The 19,217-nt window shown below is 40.7% G+C and overlaps 1 protein-coding gene across 7 annotated transcripts in view; it reads left to right on the forward strand.

Moving 5' to 3' along the window:
• Positions 1 to 19,217, forward strand: part of SMC1B (structural maintenance of chromosomes 1B) — a 36,071-nt gene that overhangs the window by 2,338 nt on the left and 14,516 nt on the right. For 3 of the 7 annotated variants that reach the window (XM_077310684.1, XM_077310678.1, XM_077310679.1), the window contains exons 3-17: positions 297 to 485; positions 1,267 to 1,379; positions 2,362 to 2,565; positions 3,993 to 4,231; positions 6,909 to 7,167; positions 8,720 to 8,860; positions 9,543 to 9,625; positions 10,067 to 10,274; positions 11,424 to 11,609; positions 12,062 to 12,241; positions 13,383 to 13,529; positions 14,317 to 14,454; positions 17,112 to 17,228; positions 18,321 to 18,427; positions 18,653 to 18,794. In XM_077310684.1, the coding sequence (XP_077166799.1) occupies positions 297 to 485; positions 1,267 to 1,379; positions 2,362 to 2,565; positions 3,993 to 4,231; positions 6,909 to 7,167; positions 8,720 to 8,860; positions 9,543 to 9,625; positions 10,067 to 10,274; positions 11,424 to 11,609; positions 12,062 to 12,241; positions 13,383 to 13,529; positions 14,317 to 14,454; positions 17,112 to 17,228; positions 18,321 to 18,427; positions 18,653 to 18,794 (2,453 nt within the window). The remainder of the gene's footprint in view (positions 1 to 296; positions 486 to 1,266; positions 1,380 to 2,361; positions 2,566 to 3,992; positions 4,232 to 6,908; positions 7,168 to 8,719; positions 8,861 to 9,542; positions 9,626 to 10,066; positions 10,275 to 11,423; positions 11,610 to 12,061; positions 12,242 to 13,382; positions 13,530 to 14,316; positions 14,455 to 17,111; positions 17,229 to 18,320; positions 18,428 to 18,652; positions 18,795 to 19,217) is intronic. The other 4 variants (XM_077310680.1, XM_077310682.1, XM_077310681.1 and 1 more) reach the window with 4 other exon arrangements.

Here is a 19,217-nt window from a genome sequence, read left to right on the forward strand (position 1 = left end):
GGGGGGAATTCACCTGAAAAGACTCTACTGCTTCTTTAAGGTTCATGTATGTGTTTATTTCTTTTAAGAGAGAGTTCTTTACGGGAAAGCAATTCAGAGATCGGTTAACCTCAAAACAATACAAGCTTAATGCAATATGAGATTTACTTCATTTCCCAAAAATCTTACATATACATGCTATAATTGGAAAATGAATGCCTGTAAAATATTGTCAGACCTAAAGCCAAAATCTAGATGTTAGTCAGCTAATTTTCCATAGTTGAAAAGTACAATTTTTATGTTTTGTACAATTCAAGGAAAGTCAAATGTAATGGATGCCCTCAGCTTTGTAATGGGTGAAAAAACATCTAATTTAAGAGTGAGACACATTCAGGAACTTATCCATGGGGCACATGTTGGAAAGCCAGTTTCTTCAACTGGAAGTGTAAGAATGGTGTATTGTGAAGAAAATGGGGAAGAGAAAACATTTTCAAGAATTATCCGAGGTGAGTAATCTTAAGCAACTGAGTGCCTTTTGACTTCTGTGGAAATAGATTAGAATAGAACCTTTTGAACTGATAGTTTAATGTCTTCCAATATCTATTATTCAGTGCCAATCACCGTCTGATGTATAGTAGCATGAAACTATTTCACATAGTTAACTTTTGTTATTAATGAAAATGAATAGCTTTATACTAAATGTCAGCTAGGAATCTTCTTGTGGGCTATATCAGAAAACTATAATGAGAGGCTTTTGAAAGACTTGTGAAAATGCAATGACAGAACATAGCAACAATTATTGGCAGATTGGTATTGAGCTCTTTATTCTCCTTTGGTATTGGAATGTGTCCTGTTAATTCTTCCACTGGGTCCTATTTTGTGTTTAATCCTTCCCCTTCCAACAAACCTCTGAGTCATTCTCCCCCTCAGTTTCTTTCCTCCCTTTAGCTGAGCTGAGGGTTTGGTTAGGAAAAGGTGCATTAATCAGTCAGCTGTGACAAAACAAGCCTCAAAGGGAAGCAACACACTTTAAGCATCTTTTATTTCCTGGTTAAGTTTCTTCTACTTTCACCCAGGTTTATAGCTATATATTGCTTGCGTTCACTGAATCATGTCCAAGAGCCGGGTGGGTTTTTCCTAATTTCAGGTGATACCCTAATTTGATTAGCCCTGCCCACAATTGGGAAGATTTTTCAAGATCTGTTTCCAGCTACTGATGAGACTGACAATTATATACTTAACAGTGTGATTTATATGTATATAATCTGGTGTTTATTCCCATATTAGGTAATGGCTCTGAATTTCTTTTTAACGGCACTGCTGTTAGTCGATCTCTGTATACAAAAGAACTTAAAGAAATTGGCATAATTGCTAGAGCGCGGAATTGCCTAGTTTTTCAGGTAAATGTCTGATGTTTGGTTTGCTATTAGTTGCTGAAAATTACTTTTGCATCTAAAAATTAGTTTTGCATCTTTCTGTGAGCTCTGCAGTCGTTATAGAGTGTGATCACAACAGAACAAAATATCAGTGGTGAGCTATAAAACTGTTAATTAGAATGGTGTAAATCAAAGCAGAAGAACGCTACATCAGGTTAAGACCAGTAGTGTTGGAATAGGACCCTGCTTTGGACCAGTCACTCTCTGACCCTAATATCAATGAAGGGTTATTGTGTTGATCTATTGGAGGAGAGGACATCAAGTTTTAAGCTGCTTTGGGCCCTTGTAGGAGAGAAAAGCAGTGTATGGATAAATATCAGCATCAATGTCCTTGGGAGGAAGAGAGTTTTGATAAATCTCTGGAAGGCCAAGAGTGTTTTGGTGTGATAAGCTTTCTGAGGCAAGGGATTTCACAGTCTGGAGACCACAGTTTAAAGAGGACCTCTCTGGAACTTTTGGAAGGCTTCGTATATCCTAGCCCTATGCAGTTTGTGCTTTTAAAGGTCTGTTACAATATTTGAGTTGGGCTTTGCAGTATAGCAACCAGTATGCTTTGTATAACACCAGAGGTATGACTTTCCATGGTGTGTTCATATAAGGAACTTTTCTGCTTGTATTTCATACAAGTTGAAATTTACTGACATAGTAATCAGATGTGAATGTTATCAGGTTACTGTTGATGCATAAGCTCCTTCCAAGTATGTTTGCCATTGGCAAAAAGCCCTAGCCTGGCCAAAATGCATTTCTGGACCCTTCCCTCCACAACATGACAAGCTGTAGGGCTAAGTTCAGGAGTACTCCCAGTATGTGAACTTTGTCCCTTAATGGGACTTGCAACCTTGTCTAGAAAAAGTTGTAAGCTTAATCTTGGATTGGTTTTACACACACATACACACCAAGCAGAATTTACATTGTGTCTGGATTAAGTTTCAGTTGGTTTCAATAGGGAGAAGTTGAATCAATTGCAATGAAGAAACCCAAGGAGAGAACTCAGCTATTGGAACAAATTAGCAATTCAGGAGAACTTGCAACTGAATATGCAGAAAAGAAAAGGGTTATGCAAAAAGCTGAAGAAGATGCTCAGTTCAGTTATACTAAGAAGAAGAATGTGGCAGCTGAGCGCAAACGTGCAAAGTTAGAGAAGGATGAGGTAAGTCAAAGAATAGGACAGAGCACTAGGAGTTGACTAATATTTGCATATAGTGTTTAGCATATATTTTTTTCTCAAAGGAAAACCATGATCAAGGTTTTCTGACTTCACCTTTCGCTGATTTTTTTCATAAGTGTAAATGCTAGCAGAGTTCTTCCAAGATAGCCCAATGATAGTATTGTTCTGATTCTTCTCCTTTAATTTGATTAGCCCCATTCTGTGAAGCAGTAACTCAAGGTCAAACTAGATAGCACAGCAAGCTGCCATGCAGCCATTTTAGAGAAGAACTTGGTAAGTTCCAAAGTGCTGTGGGGCCTGTGGTGATTGGGCCTGTGGTGTGACTAGACAATGTCCAGCTTCCATGGCTTTTCTGGTACCCAAATACCTTTTTAAATTGCCAGATTTTTCTCTAGAATGGCTTCACCAACCACAGGTTGTACCTGCTGTAATGCCTTGTTTGGCTTTCAGGGTTGAACTAGACATGGCAGCGCACGTATAGCTTCACTGTCTTTTAAGGGGATCATATTGTCCTAGTTCAAATTGAGACTACACAGGAATGATAGCGAGGGTTTATAACTTCCACTACCAGTTTTGCCAACTGAAACCACCTACCTCATGCTATTACTAGCCCTGTAAATGAAAAAGACAGGTATTTGTTCCCCTCCACCCCTTAAAGGACTATAGCAGTTAGATATATGAAGGCCTAAAAAAATTTGGAAGAAAACCTTTTTTCTCCAAGGGCTTTTTCCAGCTTCCCAAACAAAAAAAAAAAAATTGGGAAACTTTATTATACTGAATAAAGAGTTCCTGTGAAATATTTCTCTTTTTGGGTAAGAACCCCCATTCATTTTTTAAAAAAAGCATTTCATTCATTCCAAATTACCTGGCTTCTGTCGTCCTCCCCACCATATCATCAGAATGCTAGCCAGCCTGCCAATCCACTGTGTCAACAGGCTACCCATTCTCTGGGTCATTTCTCCTCTATTTCCCTTCATTGCTGCCTCTTTGCAGCCCATCTGGTGTCAGTGGTGGCTCCTTCCTCATCTGCCTTGCCCACCCCTCTTTGGATTACAGAGGAGGGGGAGCAGTATTGGCCACTCCCCATCTGCCTGCCTTACTACTTCCACAGCTCACATAGCATGGACAGTTCCTGCTCCTGCCTTCCTCCAGCAGTGTTTGGTTGTTACAAAATTTATTTTCTGTAGTCTCCCTACTTTGTTCACTTTAATGATATGTGTGAAAATTTCTAGAATCAGGCTGTAGCAAATGATATCCTTTGCTTTCCCTGGTTTAAAGCAGAGGTTTCATGCTTTAGATTTTCTTCATAGTCTTGGCATTCTCAAGGGCAAACATTAACAGCAAACACAAGAGTAAGGAACCAGGAAAAAGGAATCTCCCTTTAACAGCTATTTATTTGGTGTTTGCAGGCAGAGCGTTACCAGATGCTTTTTGAAGAACTGAAAGAGTGCAAGGGTCAGCTGCAGCTTTTCCAGCTATATCACAATGAACAAAAAATTAGCTTTTTCAAAGATAAATTGGCTGCAAAAGTCATGAACATTGAAACTAAGAAAACAGCTATTGCTACAGCTGAAGATATAACAAAAGCCAATAAAAAGGGACTTGGAGTGTTAAATAGAGAACAGCAGTATATTGAAAAGGAAATTAAGTAAGTTCATAAGTTCACCTAGTTAGTTAAGTGCCCTTCTCTGTTTGCCCCTTGTCTGTATTAGACCAGATACCCATGATGCTGTATAGAGTGAATAATGATACTGCAGGAAGGTTTTGTTGTCAGTGGGGGAGGAATCCAGGCTGACTTACTCTGGGTTGCCACACAGACAGCACAATGCAAATGAGCAGGGTTTTTACCCCCACAAGTTGGAGAAGGAGCATTCCAGTTTCAGTCATATCAGCTCTGCAGCTTGAGACTTTCTCCCCCTATACTTTCTAGATCATGGTTGAGAAACCTTTGAAACATTCTCAGGCTTCAACCCTGGAAGTGGCAGGATCATGCAGAATATGATTGGGAAACACAGCTGTGTATATGCCCTCCCAGGGCCCCACCCCTTTCCACCCCCTCCAGGCCCACCACTGGCCATTTTAGGTGGGAGGGCAGGTCAACATGGCCATTCACCTGATAAATTTTTAACGAATTTTAAAAATGTGTAAAAAATTAATTAACACCCACCCAATTGGAGAAACCCTGGGCTACCAAGAAACCCTAGAGTTCCAAGAAACCTGGTTAAGAAAGCCTGTTCTAGATAGTTCTGTTCATGTGATTGTTCATGTCACTGTACAATCCTCCCTGCCTTGTCTGTGTTATTCAGCTGTCAGTGAGACAGTTAAGGTAAATACTCTTGCTCAGATGATGCTTTTGTTCTGAAGGATATGCCATGGCTTCTCTTGGACAGCTTGATGTATCATGAGTGAATTGCCATGTCTCAGATAATGTGACTCAAAGATACACTGCAGGAGGCTCATTGCCATGGGAAGGCTGACAGGGGTAGTGCCCCTCCTCAAATTTGCCCTGCCCTTCACCAAAACAGCCTCTTCAGCACCTGCCCAGCACCCACTGGCCTTGTGATTGTTGGTGGGAGGGGGAAGCTCAGATGCACTACTGCTGCCAGTGTCCTATAACTAGGTGCTTCAGGGGAGATTGGTAGGCAGCAGGGAAGGGTGTGTGTGGAAGATTTCTGATTCCTGCCCAAAAAGTGACCCAGGAGACCGGTTCAGCTGTAGGCGTAGGTGGGTGGGCTGGTGTTTGACAAGCAACTGGCCTTTGTTGTAATTGTGTAGGTGCAGCTGGAGCAAGGGCTTGGCTTGGAGCAGTGTGTGGGGCTGAGCAGCTACACCTGTCCGAGCCTCATCTCTGAAGAATTGCTCAGGCTGGGCCTCCAATAATGGTGTTGGTTGGATTGTGCCCTAAGCTCTTTGTGGCTGGCCTGTGGATTGCATGCAAGTGGGTGTGGCTGTGCCAAGGCTTTCCTTCACTATGAGATAGCCTTCCTCCCCCAAGTCCATGATGAAGAGGTGGCTGAGCTGCAGGCTGAGGTACAGGTAGGCTTGGAGGACCAGGGCTTAAGATGCTGATCCAATGGGGGCGCAGAGATGCTTGTTTCTCAAACTCAGGGGTGTTCACCCTGTGAAAATGATTGGCAGCAAACTTGGGACAGATAAAGTTGAAGCACTGGCAATGGCCCATGCCCCTGCATCAAAATAGCCTGCTCAGCACCCCAACCTTATGGTTGCTGGTATGAGAGGGAAGCTCGGGTGCACTGCCACCTTGCAATGTGGCAAAGGGTCTTTGGTGGGAGACAGGGAGGGGCATACCCCTGATGGAAGCATGGGTTCCCCACTGCCAGGATTCACTGCCCCACCTTTGATCAGCTGCCTGATAGGGGGAAATTACCCCCCCAAAAGAGGGAAGTCCATCTGACATGCAGCAACATGTCTACATCACTATGTGACTTGGGACCTCATCATAGGCTATGTAGTTGCTGGCTACGGTTGGAAGAATCCCTGTAGATTTGACATAGGGAGCACCTTGGCATGGAGATGTATTGCAAGGAAGTCCCATGCCCCCCATGCCCAAAGGTTGGCAATCCAGAGTGGGTCTTGGCTTCCTTTACTGCCCCCTTAAAGAATGCCCCTGTAACAAAAAAAATTCTGGTTTAGGGCCTTCATTGCAGCATAAGCTTTTCTTGGCTAGTGTCTGCTTACTTCGTCAGATTCATGAGAAGAAATGGGCATGAACCTAAAAAGTTCAGAATTCAATGTGCTTTGTAGCGCCATGGTTAAGAGGGCATCTGTTAATTTCTCTTTACCCAGTTTCTCCCTGAAATCGAAAAATATGTTTCTTGTTTTTCTGATCAATTTCATTTTTATAGGATAAATTCAAAGATAGAGGACAGGAAAGGTGGCTCTGCAAAATTTCAGAATTCTGCTGAGGCAGGCAGTTTGCCATTTATTCCTGTCTTCCTGCTGGAGCCACCACCCTGTGGTGTGTAAAATAAAACATCAGCAAGGACTCCAGTTACAAAGGGTGCATTGATTTCTCTTCAAAGAGAACTGAAACAAATCCTTTAAAAAGAGAGAATTATCAATGTCTATGCCTAAAAGAGTGAATTCCATAAAATAAATTGTCTTCCACATAATGCTAGTTTGATGAGGGCAGTCTATGAATTATAAACTTAGTTCCAGATATATGGCTTTTCTCATTTTGCAGGGGTTTTTTTGCTTAGAGTTTCTGGACGGGGGGGGGGGGGGTTAGTGGAGCCTTTCAAAATCATTTCATGAGTCCTCATAAGGCAATTTTTCTGACAGTTGACAATATATCATTTTCTTAGATCTCTGGAAGTTTTGCTTAATCAAAAGAAATCTCAGTATATAAAAGCAAAAGAGAGAACTTCTCACCAAATTAAAAAAGTAGACACCGCTAAGAAAGTCTTAAAAGATCATATGATACAACAGAGTAAGCAAGAAGAAAGCAAAAAAGAACTGGAGGGGGAGCTGATGGATATTGATAAAGCATGGAGAGCATTTGAAAAAAAAGTTGAAGAGGAAATGCTTCATCAGGAAAAAGATGTTATGCTGGAAGAAAGTCAGGTGAATTTTTAGACAGTCTTTGTTCCCCTGTATCATCTGTACATGAGTCAGACATGTGTCTGGTGGGTACAAGCTTGATTCCTGAACTGGACTAATTCCTACTGAACATGTATATGACCGTTTATGCACTGGAGGTTTCATGCTGGGCTGCAGGCTGGAGTTTTAGTCATGGCAGGTTGCCCCACCTCTTCCTGAACCCACATCGGGGAGCATTTGGCCTGGTGCACCTCACCCATCCCCGATCTGTGCTCCTGACAGGGAGGTGGGACAATGAAGTTCCCAGTGCATAAACGGTGTATTAGAGAAATTTCTGTTATCTCTTGCTTGCTGTCTTATCAGGAGCTGTATTGGGATGTCACTTGGGGTGTCTGATTGCACAATGGAGTTCAAAGATCCAAGCAGATCTCTGACTTGAAGGTTATGAAGGTTATGAGTTCTAGGATGCATTGCTTGACAAAGTTATCTAATGGGAATCTTTAGGCAATGAATCCAAGTAAAATCCAAATAACAGAGTTTGTGGAGCAAGATTGGAAGTAATGAGTGAGTTGAGATCCAGGGTACATGAGAATGACTGAAGCTGAGTTTGACTTGGAATAATGAAGGCAGTGCTTGTTTCAAATAGCAGAAATAATATGAACAAAAGTCACGGCTTACAAAAGTCCTATTTTCACAGGGCTGGGGGGAGTAATATGTTGGAGGTGAGCCCTGGAATTGGCTGAGCATGGAGGAACAGGAAAGGTTTGAGATGGAGGTGTTTGTTTCTAGGGAGTTCTCCAAATAAGGATAGCTGGAACAAGACAAGCTCAGTATCCTTTTGTTACAAGTTTTGTGATCTCTGGGGGCCTCCTCTGCTAGTCTGAATTGAGACTGAGCTTCAGGGCATGGTACTTTGGCTGAAATGAAATTTCTTAGAAAATTAACTATGGAGCTAACAAAGCCTGATGGATTAATTTCTCTGGCTTGCTCTTTTGCACTGCTTTACTTTTTCATGTCCAGCCTAACTGGACATAACAGTCCATGACTTGAAATGTAGCCCACGCCTGTCCTCTTGGCCAATCTAACGTTAGCCTGAGATCACAAGCCAAACACAATCTGGTTTTCTAGACCTCTTGTATCAGTTCCCAGAGCCAGTGCTACACTTTGAATGTTCTCTGGCATTTACTCTCCCTTAAAAAAGAAAATAAAAAAAAATCTGAGAGTGGAAAATAATGTCCAGTTTCCTAAGAAGTGCAAGTTTCATGTAGACCATGATGGAGGTAAATGAGGGTAATTGAGGTTATGTAGTTTCCATAGATATTGGATGGCTCCCAACACCTCATATTTCCTAAATAGCTGTATTTTTCCTCCAATCAGATGTACTTCAAATACAATACAAGGTTTCATGCAGCACTAGTTGATTAGAGTTAGATATAGATTTAAACCATGAAAAGGGGATGCTAAGTTCCTTCAAGGGACTATTGTTGGAAAGTTTCATACTATGTATTACCGTATCTTTAATGCATGCTGTTATAAAGTGGTTCACTTGGTAATGTCTGTGTACTCTTATATCCAGCTTAATAAATATAAAGAACTGAAAGAATTAGTGAGAAAAAGAGTAGCAATGTTTATTCAGCAACAGGAAAAATTGCAGTGGGAACAAAAGGCAGATGAAGAGAAGATGTCATTTGACAAGCGAAGGCAGAAAGAAATTGAGGTACTTAAAAACTAAATATTATTATGAAGCCATATCTGATTATTCTAAAGCTACGGTCCTTGTTTTTCACATTTCTGTATATGCTAACCTTACAGAAGGAGTTTCTATATAGTTTCTAACTTGTCTTTTTAAGGGAACAGGGAATTTAGTCTTATTCTTTCTCCCTGTTGCATCTAGATCAGCCTTTCTCAACTTCGAGAAACCCCAGAAGTGGTGTGATTGCGCAGAATATCGTTGGAAAGCATAACTGCATATATGGCCATCCGGGGCCCCCACCCCCAGGCCCATCATTGGCCATTTTGGGAGGGGGGGGGCAGGTAGACATGACCATATATAGTCATATCACCCAATAAATGTTTAACAAATTAAAAATATATAAAAAATAATTATCTCCCGCCTATTTGGGAAACCCTTCTAGGGCTATTGAGAAACCCCAGGGTCTCATGAAAAAGCCTGATTTAGATAGTCATGGAAAGGAAGGACAGCTCAACGTTCCCACAGTATGTCAATCCTTCAATCAGCATTGCATGGCAGAGCGCCTTGGAGGATGGATGTCATAAAATCTGTGGAAACTGTATAATGCTGCAGGAGACACTGCAAGAAGGGAAGCAGTCCCCCCCTCCTGCCAATTGCAGATGGTTTTGATAAAGCAGTTTCTTATGATTTTTATTGCATTGTGTAGGGAAACATAAGGCAGGTTACGGAGCAGATAGAAGATCACAAAAACCGGGTACAGAAGCTACAAGATTATAGCAGCACATGCATGTATGTATTTAAAAATCCTGCCCCCCTGAACAAAATAAGTTGTTAAATCTCTGTGTTGTTTTATTTTACTTACTTTGAAATATGTGCTCTATAATATTAAAGTTAGAGGAAATGTTTATGTTTCTAGTTACAAACTAACAGCACTGGATAGGACATTTGTGGGTAGGACTGAATTTCAACATGATCGTGGTGATAATATGAATCATAGTGGCTTCCATCCAACAGAATTAATCCTGAATTTCATATGCTGTATGCTGATTCACTGCTTAGCTTCTACCTATATGTATAAACTGGTAACTTCCATTTCACTGTATCTGAAGACACACATGAAAGCTTATATCTTGGATAAAACTTTGTTGGTCTTAAAGGTGCCACTGGACTTGAACTTTGTTCTGCTCCTTCGGACCAATCTGACTGGCTCATTTTTCATTTGTTTTGTAGGAAATCCTTTTTGGAGAAGAAAAATGAAGAAGAATTGCTGACAAATGAAATAGAACAAGCAAAAATACGAATGGCCACAATAAACGAGGAACTTACTAAAATAGTCAGTGATCTGCACAATGCTAAAATCGATGTCTATGAGGGGAAACGTCAGCAGATGAGAGCAGAGAACCTGGAGAGCCTCAGAAGGCTGTATCCTGATTATGTGGTAACAAGCAGGACGCATTTGATTTTAATGTTTGAACTTGAGTATTTTCTCTTATGGATAGGTGGTTGCTCTGACATAAGGAATGCAGCAGCTGTGGCCTTTAAGAGGGGAGAAGACATTTAATGGCTGCCAAAACATAGGGCAGGTCTGCCCTTTTTCTTTTGGTAGATGGAGGGTGTCCTCTGTCAGTTCCTCCTTTCATCTGCTACATCATACAGAGTTTGAGAGTCAAGTGGAAGTGCTTGGCAGAGCAAGCTCCTTTCTGCTGTACTGTCTGCTGTGCAGAGAGCTTCAGAACTCTTTCTTTTCTCTCTCTGACCACAACCTTGCTTAGCGACAGCCTCTCCCCCCCCCCTTATATTCTTCCTCTGTAAGCTGAAAAACAAGGGGTTGTTCCCCTACCCCTTACATCTAATTTTTATCACTTAGACCGTTTATGCACTGGGAACTTCACTGCCCCACCCCCTTATCAGGAGCACAGGTAGGGAGTGGATGAGGTGCACCAGTCCAAATTCGCCCCCATGTGGGTGCAGGAAGAGGTGGGGCAACCTGCCACGACTAAAACTCCAGCCTGGAGCCTGGCATGAAACCTCCAGTGCATAAACGGTCTTAAGGAGGCCTTTGTATTTTGCTGCACATTCAGGTTCATGCATGAATTATTCTCAGTTTCCACATATGCGTTGCCCAATTCATGTTTGTGGCAAGTGTGGAGAGAGCTTCAGTCTCTCCCCCAACCCCATGCTATTTTTCCTAACTTGAATCAGTCATGATCTATGAGTTTTACATGTGGATTATTCCAGTGGGCACACCCCTGATGTGAGGTTGATAGGACCTCAGCCATTTCTCCATTGGTTAAAAGTACCCCTAGAACATGTACCACAAGTTGAAAAAGGAAAATATTATTTAAAACATGACTGAATTACTCCATCTCTTTACACACCAGTTTAAACCAGGCGTAGTCAAACTGCGGCCCTCCAGATGTCCATGGACTACAATTCCCAGGAGCCCCCTGCCTTTGTTGGTCTTAAAGGTGCTACTGGACTCTGATTTTATAGAACCCAATGTAGGAACTGAATCCCATTTTTTTGTAACATTGTTGCATGTGCATCCATCACCAAATCAAGTGGTTCTTGTTTGTTTGTTTTTTAGTTTGGAAGGCTAGTTGATTTGTGTCATCCTATCCATAAAAAATATCAACTTGCGGTCACCAAACTTTTTGGAAAATACATGACTGCAATAGTTGTAGCATCAGAAAAAGTAGCTAGAGATTGTATCCGTTTCCTTAAGGAAGAGAGAGCTGAGCCAGAAATGTTCCTTCCTTTGGACTACCTCGAGGTAGGTTTTTAAATTTATTTTCTTTAGGGAGACTTTTATTCTCAGAGCTAGAGGATTACTTTCACTTTAAAGTATCCTTCAAGGAAACGCTGGTTAGTTCAGTTTAGCTTCAGAAATATTTAAGGTGTGATGCAGGTCTCCAAGAAAAATCTGTTCCTTTTTGAAGATTAAAGATTCCTAGCAACACTTATATGCCTTGTCATTCCTTTTACTTCTGCCTTTCGGTGGCCATTAGGTAATGTGTATTACCATTTTAATTTGAATTATGCTTGAAAACATGTTTGGTTTTCTCATGGAAGGTGTTATTTATGCGGTTCATTTATTAACATATTTTATTTATTTATTTAGATTTTTATACCGTTCTTCCATACAGCTTTGGGCGGTATATTATCAGAGTTCTCTGTGTTATGCTTCATTTACTTTTATAAATAATATTTGCATTTAATGTTCAGGTAGAACCACTCAATGAACAGTTAAGAGAGATAAAAGGAACTAAAATGATGATTGATGTCATACAGACATCCTTTCCTCCCCTGAAGAAAGTGATTCAGTTTGTTTGTGGGAATGGCCTGATTTGTGAAACAGTAAAGGAGGCTAGACAGATAGCCTTTGACGGACCACGGCGACTGAAAGTAAGCATGATATACCTGAGTTCAAAACCAATGGAAAATCTTATTTTAAAGGGCTGATCTGTATACTCAGAACAATGTGGCACAGCATTATCGGGGCAGTACTGTATCAAAATGTAGGTTTGGGGTTGCTTGGTTGATTGTTTCTCACACGATAATCTCCTTGTACAGCTAGAATAGAATAAATTCAGTTCAGGCAAGACTGATTCAACTTTATAGATTTTATAATAAATTAATTAAATGTGCTTGTTCTTTCTGGAGTGGCTTTGGTTGAAAATGGGCTGGAATGTTTTGTAAACATGATGCCAGCAATCCTGTGAATAGCTATTGAGTTGCTTTAGACAGCAGGGATAGCTGTAGTATCTGAGTCATCAGGAAACTTGGGGTGAAGACTTAAGTCCTCATTCCCTTGCAAAGCTGCTTGTTGCTATCAGAAGTAGAAGGATGGGTGAAGAAAAGCTAGAGGATGGTCTGAGCAAGAAAGTCCTACTGCTGCTTCCAGGAGCAGCAACAGATGAGTGAAAGATTTCAAATGAAGCAAAGGACTGGATCCAACCAGTGAAAAAAGGAGGGGTATCTTTTGACCACAAAATCAAATATCCTAGAGATTATGGGACCTGGATGGACGAAGTATGTGAGATGATGTAAGGAGGGGAATTGGGTGAGTGAATAAAAAAGCTGGCTGGATCGAACCCAAATAATGTTTCCTTTTTCCCATTGAAGAATGCAAACTTTCCTGTTTGTCAGACTTCTAAAAGTTACTTAATTGGCAACTATTGCTGAAATTATAACTATCTTATGTTAGAGTTTTGAACTTTAAACTGCTTTGGGTACCCATCTGGTTGAACAGTAGGATATAAATATAAGAAATAATTTTATCAATCTTTGGTTTCATCATGGCTAGTTTAAACCTTACAGTTCTGACAGTCAAAGGAATTCTGTGAAATGTTGAATTTGGAAAGAATCCTGCTGGTTGCAAATTCTGTTTTGTTTGGGGGGATGTCAAAATCAGAAATATATAAGTAGTTGTTTATGCATTGACTTTTTGATATTTCCTAGAACCTACTGCTGTATTATAAGTGCTTTAAGTATCGGTTAGAGATATAAATCACTTCAGGAAAACCAAATGTCTTTTCATTTTCAGACAGTAGCTCTTGATGGAACTTTATTCTTGAAATCCGGAGTAATATCTGGAGGGTCAAGTTATTTGAAAATGAAGGCTAGATGCTGGGATGAAAAAGAAATAAATGAGCTTAAAGAGAGACGAGAAAATCTGATGAATGAGCTAAAGGTATTGCTAACTTTAAAATATCTAACAGTAAAAGAGAATACTGTAATCTCATTTCAGTGGCAATTATTTTGAGGGACAGATTTAATAAGGCTGAAGATCTCATGAATCTCACATGTCTTTTTCCTTAAAGACCAAGGCCATTGTTGCGAACCAAATGGGATCAAGAAAGGATGCTGTGGGAAGGGTGTCTTTTTCACATATTGCTTATTATTAAAAAGGACTGTACTAAATATTACATTGCATGGAATTTGCTCATAGAAGTATTCCAGTAACATTACTTCTATCCATGTCTGGGAACACAATGTCAATTTACATTTCTGTTTGTTGAGTTGTGGATTTCTAACAAATGTAATATTCCGCATAAAGCCATATATTATAATCTTCCTTTAAAATAAATATTTTACATCTTTCAATTAAAATGATGTGCCTAAGATTCTCTTGTGGGGAAAACTGACAGAAGGTATTCTGGCAGTAATTATATGGTGGCAGCTAAATCAGTTTCCATAGATATGATGTTCTTTGTTGGTCCTGAGAGATAGATTTGGTATGTGTAATCAGAAAAAACTCTGTATATGCCTTTTTATTTTATTTATTTGTTTGTTTGTTTATATACCGCCCTCCCCGGAGGCTCAGGGCAGTTTACATTGAACTTATGAATCATACATTAACCATACATTTGCAGCCAATCAAAATTCTTCTTATATTCTGTTGTGATGTATCAAAGAGCCAGTAGCTTCAAGTGAACCCCCCCCTTTTTTTTAAGTACATATAGTATCTCCTTCCTTAGAACTTGACAAAAATCCGGCGCAAGGAGACTGACTTAAAGCAATTACAGGCTCAGTGCCAAGGACTTCAGACCCGGCAAAAATATTCACAGAGTGAGCTGGAATTTATTGAGAAGAAACGTCTTTCCAGTTTCTCCAAGGTAGCATCATACAGTTTACATGGAGGCTATAATTCTCAGTGATAACTATGGCATTTTAAGTTAAGAAATGTTTGTAGGCCTAATGTGGGTGCACCATAGAGTTTCTAAAATATTATGTGTTATAAAAATAGTAGTGTTTATTAATAATTAATAATACAGTCTAAATTAAAACACATTAATGCTTTATACATAATCTCAGATAAAATTCGATTCTATGAACATACTGTTTCAATGGCACTGACCAAACAGGCACGTATATAAATACAGCACACAAGAAATGTATAATGGATTTTGTAATGTTAGCTCCTATACATAGACAGAATCTTAACAGACATAGACAGTGGACATCGTTTGGGCTGTTTGTCTCATGTATGGGCCAGTGGGCCAGACAATATAAATGGAAGTCTCTAAATGATCAAAAACAGATCCTAGTCAAGGCAAGCATTAATCGTGTCCCAGCCTGTAATTTAGTGTCCTCCAATCAAGTAGGGAGCCATATATATGGTAAGTATGCTGATGGTCTCTACAGGTTCTAGTGCCTTATGTTAAGCTAGCACCCTTTGTGGGTGTAATACAACAGGTCCTACCTAATAGTAGTTAAGAGTGTTGTGTTGTGGTGTTGGGTTGTGTGGAAGTGTTGGTAGAATGATAATCCTCCCAGGGCAAGAGGCACAGACTCCTGCATGTTGCCCCATTAGTTTGTTTTGTTTAAGCTCCCTTTGCTTGGTTTGTTTGGGTTTTTAAGATTGTGTCTGTTTTTGTTTGAGTGATCTAATCATTGTAGTTTTTCAGTTGTGCATTGGAGTTGTGTTTTGGGAGTTGCAGGGCATACGATGTATACAATGTTTTTTGTGAGGGTCATTTCTATATTCTGGAGTAATAGTTGTGGTCCGTCTTGAATGTGTGCCCTGCTATTTTTTGTGGGGGTGGGGTTAGCTTTTGAGAGGGCTGTGAGAGTGTGGTGTGCCTTTGTATGTGTGTGTTGAGTTGGGTGCCAGCAGGGGGTGGACTGAAGGATTGGGGCCAGAGTGTTTGCATTTGGGAGGGGCTGGGAGGCTGTGGCATGAGTGTGTGTATCTTTTGCATCAAGTGCTGGCAGGGTGCAGAGAGGGTGGTGTGGGGAAGGATGGATCCAGGGTGTGAGTCTGTCACTCTGTCCCTTTCACATGCAGAGGAATGGTGAAGATTTTCTGGCTTGTGACGGAGCCCTTTGTGTTTGTGGGTTTTGTTTTGGAGGCATGAGTAGGATTATTTAATTCAACGGTCAATGACTTGTTTTGGAATGTTCATGGGGACTCACTCTCCAGCCTCAGGGCATGCTGGTTAACTGGTGAGCCATCCATGATAAGTTCCTTTTTCTGTGATATGATGGTTTCAGAGGGCTATCTCCCTTTGCCAGGGCTTTTTATGAGCACTTGAACACTTTTGGTGGCTATAATTTCTGCATGCAGAATTTTCAGAATGGGTTTACTGTTGTGTGATTCTGTACTCTGATCCTTCATTTGTTCCCAAAGTTGACTTCAGATTCCACCCAAGAAAGGGCCTAACATTGTCAGGAGATCTTTTAAAACTGACCTCCCTTTGGCTCATTTTCCTTGTTTGTTATTTATGGCGGGGGTCCTCAACTCCCGGTCCGCAGTCCGGTACCACAGTACCGGGCCGCTGCCGGCCACGGCTGCCTCCCCCCTGCAGCGAGAAGCTTGCCAGGCCGCGAGCGAAGCGGCCGCTTTGCTCGCGGCCCGGCTAGCTGCTCGCTGAGAGGGGAAGGGAAGAGGTAGGCGCAGCCACTGGCATGCCAGCGACGCAAACGCGCATGTGCAGAGCTGCCGCACATGTGTGGAACTGCTGCGCATGCGCATTTGCGCCCCTGCTGGCGAAAATGTGCATGTGCAGCAACTCTGCACATGTGCATTAGCACCACCTGGTGGCGAAAACGCGCATGCATGGCAACCCCGGAGGCGGTCCTCGACCAGAAGAAGGTTAGGGACCGCTAATTTATGGAGTCTTGAGTGTTAGCAGTAAGACTCATTGTCTTGCTGAAGGGCTGTTTATAGCTAGTATAATCTGATGGCTTCAGTTATGCATTGCAGAGATGTATAAAGCTGTGGATAGTTCTTTCGTGGAAGGTGAGCTCTTCACAGGATCCAGCTCAGCAATCAATCAAAGGAAACTACTTCTGTCTCATTTAAATTAAAAATCTCAAACTGACTCTATAACAAGATCTGTCTGTTTCTTGCAACTCAAAAGAAGATTTCATTACTGTTGCCATCAATCCTTCAGATTATAACAGTGTCGTCTGTAATTAAGAGCCTCTTGTGGCGCAGGGTGGTAAGGCAGCTGTCTGCCCATGAGGCTGGGAGTTCAATCCCAGCAGCCGGCTCAAGGTTGACTCAGCCTTCCAGACTTCCGAGGTGGGTAAAATGAGTACCCAGCTTGCTGGGGGGTAAATGGTAATGACTGGGGAAGGCACTGGCAAACCACCCCCTTTGAGTCTGCCATGAAAACGCTAGAGGGCGTCACCCCAAGAGTCAGATATGACCTGGTGCTTGCACAAGGGATACCTTTACCTGTAATTAAGCAAAAAATTACAGCTGTCAGATTAAGTAGCCGTTTTTTAAAATTAACTTTAAATGTTACTATCCTTTATTTGTACGTAGGAGAAATCTATGCTGAAAAGTGAATTGGTAAATATTCAGTCACAGCATGAGATGCTGAATGAAGGAGTTTTACAAAGAGCAAGACAAATAGATGAGCTCCAAAAGAAAATTAATGAGGTAAAACATTTAGCTTTTGTGGTGTCTTCGTAGATGTGCAAGTTGCTAGTTTATGGCAGTTCTTTAAATCAGCAGATTTGATATATCTTTAGGGAAACCTTTCCACATTTATTTGCTGAGATGTCATGTTTTGCAGAGAATTCTCAGGTACATTTTAAAATATGCAGTCTGTTCAGACAGAGCAAAACATATGCACATACATGCACCTTGGAAACGGAGAGAACATGTTAGAGCAGATGCCTGCAACCTTGATTTCTTCCTCTGGGTTGTGACATGGTTGGCTCAGTAGTTATAAAGTAGTTATAAAGTTTGCTGATCCCTACATTATTTATCTATTTAGATGTTTATACCTTCCTGTTCTGATGGAGACTCAGAGCAGTTTATGGTATCATTTTTTGTTTTCTCACAACATCCCTGGGTAATTAGGTTAGGGAGTTTCTTTGGAAGAGCTGAGATGTGCAGGACCTGAGCTAGGCTATTAATAAAAGGAAGTTTTGGAGGTAATTAATTCATAAGGTTGCCAAAAGTCAGAAGTGACTTGATGACAGTGTGTACACATGCATACCCTTTATGTTAAGAAATATTGGAAGGCTTGATGGGACCACATAAAGGACTTGCAACAACCACGTTTGGGTTGTCAGTTAACAATGATAAGTTTTCAGTTATGCAGATTAACTTTCTTTTGTTGCCTCTTGGCTCTAACCCCTTCCTTTAACTGTTGATGTACTTTAGTTATTTAATTATAAAAGATTGATGATCCCTTTCATATCATTATCCCAGTTACATCGTTAAACCTGCATGATCGCTGAAGAAATTCAGTATTTCTTTCAGGAAAATAATAATAGTCCTTGTAAGGCTTTTCAATGTTCTTAAAGGGCAGTTTGGAATAATAAGCTTTTAAAGAATAAAAATGCGAATGACCGTTTCTTTTGGTTATTCTATGAAGGAATTACAAAATTGTGTACCTCAACAGTCTTCCTAAAGGAAAAGAACATTGCTTTAATGCACATACAATTATATGATGAGTCAGAACTTGTTTCTAAAAAAGGATTTTAATTGCCTTCTTTTTGGGGGGGTTGTGACTGGGGATAGGTGGAAGACAATGTTTTCCTTGAATTCTGTGAAGAGATTGGTGTAGAAAATATTCGTGTCTATGAAAAAGAACATGTACAACAGCAGGAAGAAATTGACAAAAAGAGGTAAATACCAAGAAGGAATTACATCTTGTCATTTGATTATCTGTAGTACGTATTCCAAGTTCAGAACCCCATCAGCAGAAGAGAGGAGGCTCAAGCCTTTTACAGATTACTCCGCGGTCTATAAAAGGGAAATTAGAAACAACAGTTTAAGTTCTATATTGATATTTGTCATTTTCATCAGTTTTTAATCTTTTCCTGCCTGATTACTGTGTTGTGATTTTCTAGACTTGAATTTGAAAACCTGAAGATACGACTAAGTATTCAGCTTGAATATATTTCCACCCAGCTAGCAAAGGAGGTCAACAAGGCAAATATGCTGAAAGAAACTATTTACAAAGATGACACTGAGATTGTCCACTTTAAAAAGGTAACATGATTTTACAATGCCCTGATATACAGTAAAGTCATATCTTTTGAGGTCTTCTAGAAACTATGGAACCGTTTTTTTTTTTTTTTTTAGGCATTTGCACACCATTTTTTCTAGCAAACATGGCTTGCAACATTATTGTACCTCTCTCCATTTTACTCCCACAACAGCTCTGTGAGTTAGGTTAGGCTGGGAGAATGACTAGCCCAGTGTCACTCAGGGAGGATTAGAACCTGGGTTCATTGTAGTCCAGCAGTCTAACTCCAACACTTGAACACCAGCAAGATTTTTTAACAAGTTGCTTCGAGCAACATCACAGCAAATGGTCGTGACCACACATGGTCTTGTTCCCTTCAGTAGGGTGGAATGTACCAACTTGCCTCTGTATTTAATGCACATCCAGGGGGCATTAAATACCAAGGC

The sequence above is a fragment of the Paroedura picta genome, chromosome 14 (genome assembly GCF_049243985.1).
Source record: "Paroedura picta isolate Pp20150507F chromosome 14, Ppicta_v3.0, whole genome shotgun sequence".
Taxonomy (NCBI): Eukaryota; Metazoa; Chordata; class Lepidosauria; order Squamata; family Gekkonidae; genus Paroedura; species Paroedura picta.